The following is a 12,932-nucleotide window of genomic DNA, read 5'->3' on the forward strand; positions in this document are numbered from 1 at the left end:
CCCACGATGTCCAGTGCCGAAGCCCCCAACACAAGGACATGGAGCTCTTGGAGTGAGTCCAGAGAAGAAGCCTACAGGAAAGATGGGGACTTGTCACCAGCAAGTGTAGCCCAACCCAAACCGGCCTGGGATTCTACGAAAAAATTAGCAGGTGACAAATTACAACTACTCAGAGAAAACTTATGGGCAGGAACATCCTGATCAGCAGCAGGAGAGGAGAGGCCAGAACACCATGACACAATCTGTCCCTTCCACAGCCAGGAGCTATTGCTGTGACTGAGGAGAAGGGTGGGGAGATGTGGTATCAAATCCTTCTTTTGTCCAAGTTTAAAAAATCAAGAGTCTCTGGGCTGCCTTCTCCATTCAGTTCATCTCTGGACTGAAGTCCAAGGCTTCTGAAAAAGCAGCTCTACCCTTCTGAAAGAGGAAAGGCCCTTCAAGCTCTTTGACTCGCAGCCTCTTGTGGCTGTTTCTCTTCTTTATGCTACAAAGAAAGAGTTTTTTTCCCTTGGTCACACATTCCTCCTACCAGCCTAATAAAAGGACTGGAGTTTAACAGCCCAAAGGAGCTGCTCCAACAGCCAGATAAGAGACAAAGCTTTTTAGAACAGGGCGAAAAGGAAAGAAGTCACTTAATGCCACGTAATTGTTCTTTTCGAAAGAAAAGCAAAATAGGCTCTGGAGATCTTTTGAAATCGAGTACTTAGATCTTAAAGCTTCTAGAAAAGGACTCTACAGGCAGAGAGAGGATACCCTCAGGAACTCAGATACACCAGAGATCACCTTTTATCACATCTCTTTGCATCAGTGTTAGAAGGTGGCTTAAAACGACCCAGGATCTACCTGCTTACCCCGAAAATTCCCTGATTAGGTGAACCAGAACCCCCCCTCGACTGTGGGCCTGGGCTCTCAGGGCAGCAAACCCAACTTCTTTCTCCACCCCAGCTCCTGGCCCCTCCAGCCTTTTCCACAGTCACCTGTCTGACAATGCTCTGGATCAGCTTGTCCATGGTGAAGGCGATGTAGGCGTGGATGGTGAACATCTCGCGCAAGGAGTCCTCGTACTGCGAGGAGTCCATGTTCCCATCCAGCAGGTTCCTCACCATGTCCAGGAAGGCTGGGTAATAATCCTCAACATCGATGTCCACTGCAACAAGAGGGAACGGGAGAGATGGACACACTAGCTTTGAGTTTTGGTCCTCAGGCTACCCATTCAAGCTGAAGAGTTACTAGAATAAGTTTGACTCATTTAAACACCTATAAAAGACCTTTTAAGGCCATGGATACTTTCACCATCTCTCACTTTCTAGGTCTAACCTCCTCCATAAGGTTTTTACTTTGGAGAGACTGCTTTTAGTTAGGCAACTGAAGGATGCTTTAGATATGCAAGTGTCAAATAAAAGCTCTTATGAAGTACTTGCTGCATCTGCCCTTCTGCTGGTCATGTCCCACGGACCCCACACCTCCCCACTGCCTCCCTCAATTACAGAGCTGTCAGAGTTGGAAGGGACCTCTGGAGATCCTCCACTCCAACTCCCCTGCTAGAGCAGGGTCACCTGGAGCACATTCCACAGCAGTTCAGGTGGGTTTGGAATATCACCAGAGAAGGAGACTCCACACCCCCCTGGGCAGCCTGTCCCAGGGCTCTGTCACCCTCACAGGCAAGAAGTTTCTCCTCATGTTCCAGTGGCACTTCCCATGTTCCAGCCTGTGCCCGTTGCCCCTCGTCCTGTCCCTGGGCACTGCTGAGCAGAGTCTGGCTCCAGCCTCCTGCACCCACCCTGAGATACTTGCAGGCACTGATAAGGTCTCCCCTCAGCCTTCTCCTCTCCAGGCTGAACAGCCCCAGCTCTCTCAGCCTTTCCTCATCAGGAAGATGCTCCAACCCCTCAAACATCTTTGTTGCCCTCCCCTGGTCTCTCTCCAGCAGCTCCCTGTCTCTCTCGAACTGGGGAGCCCAGAACTAGTCCCAGTTCTCCAGATGTGGCCTCACCAGAGCAGAAAGGCAGGATGACCTCTCTGGACCTCCTGGCCACACTCCTCCTTATGCACCCCAGGATTCCATTGGCCCTCTTGGCCACAAGGGCACATTCCTGGCTCATGGATCATTTCCTGCTTACCAGGACTCCCAGAACCTTCTCCTCAGAGCTGCTTTCCAGCAGCTCCACCCCTAACCCATACTGGTGCACAGACAACAGGAGAGTGCTACCTCACCTTAAAGCCTGACTGCTGTAACATGCCTGAAGACAGAGAAGCATCTCCCTCCCCCAGCCTCCCCCGAGAAGCCACTCACTGGGCTCCTTCAGCCGCAGCTGGATGGCAGGACTGTCGCTCTTGTCCCTCTTGATGCCCAGCACTTCCCTCTCCCACTCCCTTTCCCGCGTCTCCTCCTCAATCTGCCGCTCGGCCTGGGTGCAGATCCGCAGCAGCCTCAAGCACAGGATCTGATGCAGCCTCATGAAGATGTACCAGTTGCTGTTCACGTAGAAGAGATTGTAGACCTCGTCCATGCCCCGCAGCTTCTGGGCCGTCGTGTTGTTGAACATCAGCTTGGTTTTGGGAGGGCTGCCCCCGACCCCGTTGTGCTTTTTAGCAGCCCCGGTAGTTTCATCCACATCCATTTCCTCTTCTTCCTCCTCTTCCACATCTGAGAGTTCACCTCGCTGAGCAAACAGCAGGTCTGGAATGAAGTGATACATGATCTGCTTGATTTTGTACTTGTCCTCCTTCTGGATCCCCGTCTGCCGCTTCACGTGGTGGATGATGAGAGAGGCAGCATCTTCCAGGATCTGCTTGTCTTCATAGGCTAGTGATAGGTGTGGGCCCGTGGGGACCCCAGCATTGTCTTCTGAAGCCTGCTCCTGCCTCTACAGACGAGAAACACGGGCACAAAAATTAGTCCCAGGCACCTCTCTCCACCCAAGACCCTTCCAGACAGCTCTGCCAGTGGCGCAGACCTCTCCCCTCACCCAGCAGTGAGGGAGAGGAACTGAAACCACACTTGCCAAGTTCATAAGCTTGAGGGCAGGAAACGATTGGTGACCATCTTACCTCATCGTAGATGCTTTCAATCTCGTTGAGGAGACTCTTTGACCTCAGGACCTTGGTATCGTTCTGCTTGAAGTTGATGCCCTGGTGGTCCAAGGATTTCAGGTAATACTTCTCATTCTGCTCTCGCCAGACTTTGTTAAAGCCTCTCTGGGCTTCTCGCCACTCTTCCTCTTTCATCTTTAACCTTGGATCAAGAAAACAAGGGTGAGCTAAGAGACATAAACGTCCCACTCTGAGCACACAAGGGAAATCTAAGCATGTGGTTTCTGGCCAATGCTGAGAAGACCTGAACTCCTGGTGAAATGGGCATAAATGAAAGCCATTCCATTTCTGCCTGACAGGAGCACACCCTGCACTCTTTGCTCTCCTGAGCAAACCCCTCTGGGCTCCTTTCATGGCTCAGCAGCACCCTCAGAGCCCCTGGACACAGGACCAACAGCCCCATGGACATGAGAAGTGGCAGGGGAAGAGAATCTCCAGCTTCCCCAGGGAGCTGAATCATCCACTCCCTTTTCTGGACTGAGGAAGGGGAGGCTGACAACACAAACTGGACTGGGAACCCAAGGGTAGCAAAATCACCACAATCTGAGCCCGTGCTCACGTGCAGCCACAGGATTTGGAAAGGGATCAAATTGAGCCCTGGGACAACCCCCACAGTACAGACAGTTTCCTCATCACCACGCTGGGGAAGAAACAAGATGGAAGAGGAGACAACATGAGCTCTCCATCCCTCCAGCTGAGCGTAAGGTTTTGGTTTCAGAAGGGAAAGTCCCTCTTTCCAGGTGATTGCTGCGAAATACAGCAAGGGAGCAGGACAAAACATTTTACTGCCCAGCTTTGTGGAGGTGACACCCATCTAGGGGCAGAAAGGAGCTACTTGGGACAGAAACCTGCATCACCCCTGGTGCATGATCCCGGGGGCTGGAGGTGTCAGTACCTTTTCAGGACGATGGGAACAGCCACGGATGGGTTCTTCCGGAGGCCATCGATGATGTCAGCTGCTTTGTCAGCATATATCCTCTGCAGAGCCTTGCGGTGGATCACCTCCGAGGTGCCACCCAGAGTGTTGTCCAGCCGGAATTTGGCCTGCTCCTCGGCAGACAAACGGGAGAGCTTCTTCTGGATTGCCTCAAGGACCCGGATGGTAGCCAGGTTGGTCTCCAAGACAACATCCAGCTGAAGGGAACGGTGCATTAGCCATCGTTGAAGGGATAAAACATGATACTTGACAAAGGACAACATTGAGGAGACACGAAACAAGAAGCTGGGCGTGTTTAACAAGGTGTATTGGAGCAGGGGTTTTCATGTTCAGCTGCTCTAAAATAACCCAGTTACACTGTAGCTGCCACCCAGATAACACTGTGTAAGAATTTCAAGGCTGCCAGGATGATACTGCTCAGAAATTACATTTTCCACCTGGGAACAGAATACAATTTATAGAATCACAGACTGGTTTGGGTTGGAAGGGACCTTAAAGATCATGTAGATCCAACCCCCTGCATGGGCAGGGACACCTCCCACCATTCCAGGCTGCTCCAAGCCCCATCCAACCTGCCCTTCAACACTGCCAGGGATGGGGCAGCCACAGCTTTCCTGGGCAGCCTGGGCCAGGCTCTCACCACCCTCACACTCCAGAATTCCCTCCTCATGTCTCACCTCAATCTCCCTCTTCCAGTTTTAATCCCTTCCCCCTTGTCCTCTCCCTCCCTGCCCTTGTCCCATGTCCCTCCCCAGCTTTCCTGGAGCCCCTTCAGGCACCGGAAGGTGCTCTAAGGTCTCCCTGGAGCCTTCTCTTCTCCAGGCTGAACACCCCAACTCTCCCAGCCTGTCTCCAGAGCAGAGCTGCTCTGGCCCTTGGAGCATCTTTGTGGCCTCCTCTGTCGAGAACAGGTTTTGTAATTGACAATTACTCTACAAAAGGACGTGCCAAATCCCCACACATGGAGGTAACTGCCAGGCTAACTTCCACTTCAAGTCAGGACATCCATCATCTATCACCCTGAATGTATCCCTTTCCAGATGATGACAAGGGAATACTCGTGCACTAGATGGGCAGTAAGAACAGAGAAGATGCCTGGATTATATGCTGGCCATGGAACAATTTCATCTGGAGTGGTGTGAACAAAGAGCTCTGCACAAAAAGCCAGGGGCTGGGGTGGTAGCTCGGAGTGAGAAGTGGGTATGCAGCTGCTGCTGCTTGGATTAAGAGAACACACAATGAAAAAAGGTGCCAGACACAACAAAACCACATTCGAAGAAGCAGTATGAAAGGCATAATTATATCAAGGTCATTAACTGTTCACAGAACCCCAAACTTTGAGACATGAACCAAGGAGAAGCTATTTACCTCAAAACGCTCATCCTCACACCTGTAGATGTGCTCTTCATATTGTGTCTTCTTGGAGCTCACAAATGTGGAGTCTTCAGACCAGGATGGGAAGGAGACCCAGGTGTCATTCAAAACCTTCAGGGGACACAGGAGGAGGAGACAAGAGTCAAGGGCAGCCTTGCAAAGGCATCACACTCAGCCACCTCTGAACCCAGACTTCTAATTTCCCACTTGTAAAAACTGTGTCTCCCCCTTACAAAGCCAAGACATCACCAACATCCACAAGAGAACCCCAAACAGCTGGAACAGAAATGTCCAGGCAGCCTGGAGAACTCCTTAGCTGGAGCTGTGAGAAAAAACTTGCAAGGGAAGAGAGTAAGAAACGTGAAAGGAGCTTTTCTGTTACTTTGGATTAGTCAACTGCAACCAGGTGGATCATCACGTGTGTGATTCCCCGTGGCCAACACGGGGTGGTCACCACCTCCGTCATGGCTGTTAGACAGTAGGTGATAATTAAACCCTCAAAAAGGCCAAAGGCAAAGAAATGAGGATTTCTGGCTGGCAGTCTGGAAAGTCAGGCCCAGTTGTCAGAGACTCAAAGCCCAAACAACTGAGTCACTGGAGTCTCACAGGAAGAAAAGCCCTTAACTGCATCACACAGAACACTTTTCTGAGACGTGTCAGGACTTTGACTACAAAACCTGCATTTGTCCCTTGCCCAGGTTGTTTTCACTACCTTGGCCTCACTTCAGCTGAGCACCTGCTGGCTCTGGTAACTGCATGACCTGGTCACCCCTGTTCTTCCTCCTCATCTCTGGAGGAGTGTAAGGACACAAAAGCCATCTCACTATCTGTTGCAGGTGCCCTGCTGCCTGCAGTCACCCAGGAAAAGGATTTCTGGGGCTGTCCCCTCCTCCAGTGAAGACCCTTAAGAGATCTGTTTATTAACTGGCCTTCAGCAAGAGTCCTGCTCACTCACCTCCCAAACATCACCTTCAACACCAGTGAAGGAACAGGATCAGCCAGTACCATTCCCACTTTGATCAAAAGGTCATGACAACACGTTAAAGGACTCCAGGAGTATAGCTGATCCTGCAGCTCTTTGTCAGGAGACCAGCTCTGCCTCTTGACCAAGAGGGTTGGGTCCCTGTAGGGAGCTGATTTCCCTCCAGAGAGGGGTCATCTTTGCATTTTGGGTAGAGAGAAAGAAGCAGGTGAGGGATAAGTGGGAGAATCTGTCTCCAGAAAACGTGATTTTCTTTTCAGGTGGGACTAGAGACAACTCTGAACGCAGACCAAGTGGGAGCTTGGTTCAAAAGGTGGCAATAACTTTGAATTACATACTGCCTCGTGAAGGATCCCCGAGTTCACATTAAGACCAAGCAGAAAGCTAGTTCTGTAGTTTCCTACGAAGAGTGTTCAAGTTTATAATCCTCATGTTCTTTCCAAACATGCTGCACCGCGTAAAACACCCACCCTACATTGCCCCTACATTTTATATAAGCAGTTCAACCTGTCAACTGTCTGATGGGGTGTTGCTTTGTTGTTTTTTTTCCCAGCTGTTTCCCCACGCTTCCTGCAACCCTTTCACAAGCACCACTGAAGAAGACAAACACCAAAGCCACGTGGATGTTGGCATCTCCCAGCCCGTTTCCTGCACAAGCCATTCCTAGACGGACGCCTCGCCCCGTGCCGTAGCTTCTGGACACAACCCAGAGGTTTGCAGGAGTGTCAAGTGCCACGAGGAAGCCCTTGGGGTGTACTCACCCCAGGCTCCAGCACGTCCTTCAGTGATCACGACGTGCCTGCACACACCTGGGTGTGGGAGCAGCACAGCTGGGTGCTGGATCCCTGCCCAGCTGCCTGGCCCCAGCTCCGGGACGCAGGAGCTCAGCTGCTCCCCAGCAGACGTGCCCTGACATCCCCAGGAACCTTGTCAGCACAGTGCAGGGATACCAAATCCATTCCCCACCCTGCTCTGTTCCGTTTGGCCTCCCTCCAGCCCTCCCAGAAGGCTGGGAACAGGCTTCCCTTGTCACACCATCCCCACCCCAGAGGATCTCACCTCTTTGCACAGCGGAGTCCGCCCCGTGCACTTGGGCTGCTGGTAGCTCTTGGGTAAGGCTCGGTAGCTGGAGCCCAGCCTTTTACAGGAGGCATAGTCTATCTCCATGGCAATCCCCTCCGTAGCCCGCTCCTTTGGATACGTCTCCATGTGAACAGACTCTTTATACCCCAGAAAGTTTTTAAACCAAGTGAACAATTCTGGGAATTTCCTAAAAACGAAAGATGAAGGAAGTGATGAAACCAGCTCCTGCCGAACTGCCAGGGGGTTGATGCTGAGGCTGCCAGGGATTGCTGCAGCCAGCCTGTGGCCAACACAGCCCTCTGAATGAGCAGCCTGGTGACAGAGGACCCTCTCTGCTCAACCCCACTCCCACTGGGCCTGATCAAACAGGAGGCAAGTACCAGGCTGTTGATCAGGTGCTGGGTTGCTCTCTCGGTGCAACCAAGGTGGATGTTCCCCTCCTACTGCCAGGGACAAGCACTGATCCATCCCCTGTGGGTACAGTCCCCAGGAGACAAGTGACAAGTGAGGAACAGCAGCCAAAGCTTTCACCACAGGGGCAGCACCTGATGTGGGGTCACATCCAGGTCTCCCAAACGACCCCAGTAGCAAACCCAAGCCAGATCCCTAGTTGCTTGCCAGTGTTCTTCACCTTAAAGCTGACCTTCCCTTCCCAAAACCAGCAAGAAGAAACTGAGAAGTGATTCTGTAACTACAAGGCAGAAGGTCCCAGTGCTGACCAGACTGACCAGCACAAATTATGAAGAAGCCTTTGCCTGCCAGGCCCAAGTTCAGCTGCTTGTAGAGGAAAGTTTTCTGAAGAATTTATCAGCCTAAAATACCTCATCTGTTCAAGTCCTCTTATCTCATGCAAAGCTCCAGCAATATGAGGAACTGGACCTGTTGCTGAGGCTAATTGAATCACATCATTTATTGCTCTTTCATTACATGGCAGAAGATAAGATCCAGCTCCAGAAGGAGAAATGTGTTACACCTCTCCCAATACAGACACTCACAGCTAGGACCACAGACAAGGGAGGAGAAATCCAGCATTTTAAGTCAAATATTTCACCTTTTCTAGCTAAAGGCAGCAGCCTGCTGATGCCTGACTGATTTCAGTGGACCTGTGGAGAGAATGGAAGCTCCCTGGGACAGTTTCTTTGCACAGTGGAAGGTGTAACAGGGTCCTGAACCCAATTTATGTTGCTATTACCTCCTCCCTTGGAACCAGGAACTCGGTTCCCAGGAAGGAGGAACAATCTTTCTGCCCAAAGATGGTGAGAGGATATTATTGGCCAGTTCTAGCTGATGAATAAAGAGTTGTTCTGTACACTACTGGCAATTACAGAAGTCATAATTCCTATTTAAACTGAAGTATTCCTTACAATTCTTGGCTTCAGGACAGAATTCAGCTGTTTTATGCTTTTTGGAAATTTTAGTGAGTTTATATCACTACTCTTTTTTTTTTTAGAGGACGTTTCCTGGATAATTAAGACAGCCAAGTGAAATAATCCATGATTCCAGAGCAAGAGACAGCAATAACAGGCTGCTAAATAATTCTGTTTGCTCTTCTGAAAAAGGAAGCAGCACAGCAAGCAGTCCTAGCACTGCTCTTGAATGCTGCCTGCCTGCCAAGACACAGCCAGGAATCCCACTCTCACCTCCTCTCAGAGGAGGAATAGAAAAGGGCAGTGCACAAAAGCATGGAGTTGGAAAGAGAAGTGAAGCAGGGTGCTTTTGGCCTGCTCTAATAAAGGAAGTCTGAAGGTCTAAAGCACATGGCACGTGGAGAGTGTTAAGTCACTGAAGGGCTTCCATCTCAGGAGCTGTGGGAGACAACACTGCCTCAAAGTCGTTTAGTGGACAGACAATTAAGCAGGGGCAGCTATAGAATCACAGAATGGTGAAGGTTGGAAGGGACCTTCAAGATCATCTAGTTCCAACCCCCTGCATGGGCAGGGACACCTCCCACCAGCCCAGGTTGCTCCAAGCCCCATCCAACCTGCCCTTCAACACTGCCAGGGATGGGGCAGCCACAGCTTTCCTGGGCAACCTGGGCCAGGCTCTCACCACCCTCACACTTCAGAATTCCCTCCTCATGTCTCACCTCAATCTCCCCTCCTTCAGTTTTCATCCCTTCCCCTTTGTCCTCTCCCTCCCTGCCCTTGTCCCAAGCCCCTCCCCAGCTTTCCTGGAGCCCCTTCAGGCACTGGAAGGTGCTCTAAGGTCTCCCTGGAGCCTTCTCTTCTCCAGGCTGAACACCCCAACTCTCCCAGCCTGTCTCCAGAGCAGAGCTGCTCCTGCCCGTGGAACATCATTGTGGCCCTATCCAAATAAAAAATATGCCAACCAGCAGTGGAAGAAGCTGGCAGTGCAGGGGGACTCCAACCCAGATGGACTTTGTGGCCCAAGAAACCAACAGCCCACCTGGCTCCCAGAGCTGCGCTGCCCCCAACAACCACGACGGTTGGCGTTTCCTTCCTGGCTTTGCAACAGAAACCAGCCCAGGTGAATTCAGCTTCTTCCCTCGCATAAGGAAACGGGCTCCACTTACCCCAGGAATGGAGAAACGAGCTGCACCAGCTCAGCCCTGGAGATGACCTCCTGGTTGAAAATAACCAGGCAGCGGAGGAAGTTCTCGTAGGCTTCCGTGCTGCGCAGAGCCTTGCGGACCTGAGAGAGGGAAGGAAAGAGAGAGACAGTTGCTGTCAGGGTGGGATCAGGCCACGTAGGCTGCTTTTGTGCAGGAGACCTGGATTTAGCACTGTGCCTCCCACCAGGATTACACATGGAATGAGAACGGAAACCTTTCAGGGAGCTGAATGAAGGGTCATGTGCCAGGTGGACACCGAGGCGAGCCCGGATCACGGCGCTGGGCACAGCACCCACTGCCTTACTCTGAAGGAAGGAGCTGGAAGTGAGGAATGAAATCCTTCCAAGAACACCCTAAACAGCTGGATTACAAAATGCTGGGAAGGTGGACAATGCCCACTGTCACTGCAGCACCACAAACCCACCCAGGTTGGAGACCAGAGAATTTGGCAGGTGGGGAGCAGGGCAAGAGACCCGTGCCCTGGGTGACTCCACTCCAGCCTCTGCCTGGTTTCCAGTTGGGGTCACCACAGATAAACCAGCTGCTCTAACCCTTATCTTCACAGCAGGAGGAAACCAAACGATCCATCCCAACACCATTCCCTTTCCCAGGAGGACAGTTAGCATCTATGCCTCAGACACAGATCTGTCATCATTAAGACAGTCATCATTAGAGTTATAATTCCACAGCAGGGACTTCTAGGTTTCTCCAGTTAACACCTACACCTCCTCTGAGCAACAGATTGATTGGTTTCCAGTTACCATTAGCTGCTCTGCTGCAGAATGCACCAATCATCAGGGAGCAAACAAGACTTGCACTGACACATGAATATTACTTTAAAGGCTTGTTTACATTCTCTTTACACTCCCCTCTGAGCCATAAGGAAATGTATGGACATCTTAGGGAAGACACCAAGGTAGCACTTGGAAACATCCCACAATATCCTTCAATTGTTCTGTGTGGTAAATCAGCAACAGGTTAACAACTGTGCAATTCATTAGACCCAACTCTCAGGGGGGGGAAAAACAACCAACCAAGCCCACAAATGTCCATGTAAAAAAGATCACCAGTCTCTTAAAGAAACAATTCAGGGGAGGTTGCACAGATCCATGTGAGGTCAAGCTGACAACTTCTAGCAGGGTGGTCTACATATCACAGACTGTGAGGATAAACCCAGGTGTAGACATGCTAAGACCAGAAATCAGTGACAGGAAGTGGATTTCTCTGAACCTGGCTTCTCACCTTCTCAAAGAAGAGAGATTCTGTCCCCACACCATGTTTGCTGGCTTCTGCCAAGGACTGGTCTTTTAAACCAAGCAGCTTCGGTTTCTTCTGTTAACAAACAAAGAGAGAGGCAAGGGAAAGAAAAAAGAAAAAGGCTGTTCAGTGGACTGAGTTGCCACACACCCAAGGGTTTCAGCTTCCTGACCCCACCATTTCCTTGCAAATAAATGAAAGGTGGCTGTTTGGGAAGGAAACTTGCTCCAAGGTGTGTGCCACAAGTTAACCTATTGAAGGATAGCACAGAAATCCAAATATTTTTAATACATTGTTGCATCCTCTTCTGTAACTAGTTGATTGAAACACTCACACTATGACCTGTCTCACTTTTCTAACTAGTTTGCAAAATTACCAAAATAAACCTGTGGGTTTTTTTTCCCATCAGTCACCCAGTTCATTAAGCCTCACACCTCAAATTATAATTCCTTGTTTTCCTGCCTTGCATTCCAGTGCAGGATCTTCCCATCCTTGCTCTACATCCTCAGCAAAGCCAGAAGCTGCTTCCCTGTGTTTTATTTTGCTGCCCTTGATTTGAAGAGGAGAAAGGCAGAAGGGGAAATGAATCAGTGGATTTAAATGACCCAGTTGGGTGTGCTAATGCCTTTCCTCACCAAGCAGGAGACACCACCTTCCAATAAAGCAGGCAAACATGTCCTCAACACAGACACTGAGCCACCTGGCCAGGGGACAGTGGTTATTCCACTACAAAGCCTGGCTCTCTCACAATGGGAGCCATTCAAAAAGGGAGAGAATCCATCATTGTTTTGTAAGGGTTATCACAGGGAGGATGAGCAAACAGGATCCCACTGCATCTGCTCCAAGCTCTACACTGAAGCTTTCAGGATCACCTTGATCCTGCCCCTCAGCTTCTCTTCCTTAGAAGCATCACTACAAATTTTGGACAACACTTCTCTGGTGACTTTCTTTTTCCCTGAGCCAGTCAAGGAACTACCATCTCCCTCAGGTAAGGGATAACACCACCAGCTTGGGCAAACCAGGGACAAAGCCTCGTGCTGAGAAACAAGGACTTCAAAAAAGCTTCCTTTAAGGGCAAGCAGTAGTTGCTGGGCTGCACCCTGCGCTGCCAAAAAGGCTTGGAAAATAAACCCACCCCACTCTGCCACAACCTCCTGGGAAAACCAGGGCTGCTGAATGAGCAGCACGTGCTCTTACCTTCACTGGAGGGGTTGCTCCAGTCCCCGAGTGCCGTCGGATCTGACAGCCATTCTGGTTGGGTCTTTGCTGCTTGTTGTTGAGCTGGGGCTTCTTCACGGTGCCACCGTGATCGTTCCTCACCGACTCCACTTTCTCAGCAGTTGTCTTACTTAACAGCTTAATTAGAGGCAAACCCATAAGATCGTTAGAGCCGAGTTCCACGCATGCAGGCAAGAAGTTATGCCTGCTCCTCCTAGCCCTACATGACCAATGTGTTTTACTGCAGTCTTAGAACAACCGTTTTAGGCAAAGGGGTTGTGTCTGCAGGACAAGTTACGGCCAGAAAACACAGTCTGTCACCCTGACCCCATGCCCACACTCAGTAAAAGATCACTCCAAAAATAAAACCCCAAGAAACAAACAGCAAAAGCACGTTTTTCTGAACTCTGCCTACA

General features: G+C 50.6%; 1 protein-coding gene across 1 annotated transcript in view; it reads right to left on the reverse strand.

The window, feature by feature from the left end:
• The window catches only part of SIN3A (SIN3 transcription regulator family member A), a 33,164-nt gene that overhangs the window by 4,719 nt on the left and 15,513 nt on the right, over positions 1-12,932 (reverse strand). The window contains exons 8-16 of the mRNA XM_051628501.1: positions 12,496-12,654; positions 11,284-11,373; positions 10,003-10,121; positions 7,446-7,656; positions 5,399-5,515; positions 3,989-4,227; positions 3,052-3,235; positions 2,294-2,867; positions 978-1,147 (exon numbers count right to left, since the gene is read on the reverse strand). Coding sequence (XP_051484461.1) covers positions 978-1,147; positions 2,294-2,867; positions 3,052-3,235; positions 3,989-4,227; positions 5,399-5,515; positions 7,446-7,656; positions 10,003-10,121; positions 11,284-11,373; positions 12,496-12,654 — 1,863 coding nt within the window. The remainder of the gene's footprint in view (positions 1-977; positions 1,148-2,293; positions 2,868-3,051; positions 3,236-3,988; positions 4,228-5,398; positions 5,516-7,445; positions 7,657-10,002; positions 10,122-11,283; positions 11,374-12,495; positions 12,655-12,932) is intronic.

Source organism: Apus apus, chromosome 10 (assembly GCF_020740795.1).
Source record: "Apus apus isolate bApuApu2 chromosome 10, bApuApu2.pri.cur, whole genome shotgun sequence".
NCBI classification, from domain to species: Eukaryota; Metazoa; Chordata; class Aves; order Apodiformes; family Apodidae; genus Apus; species Apus apus.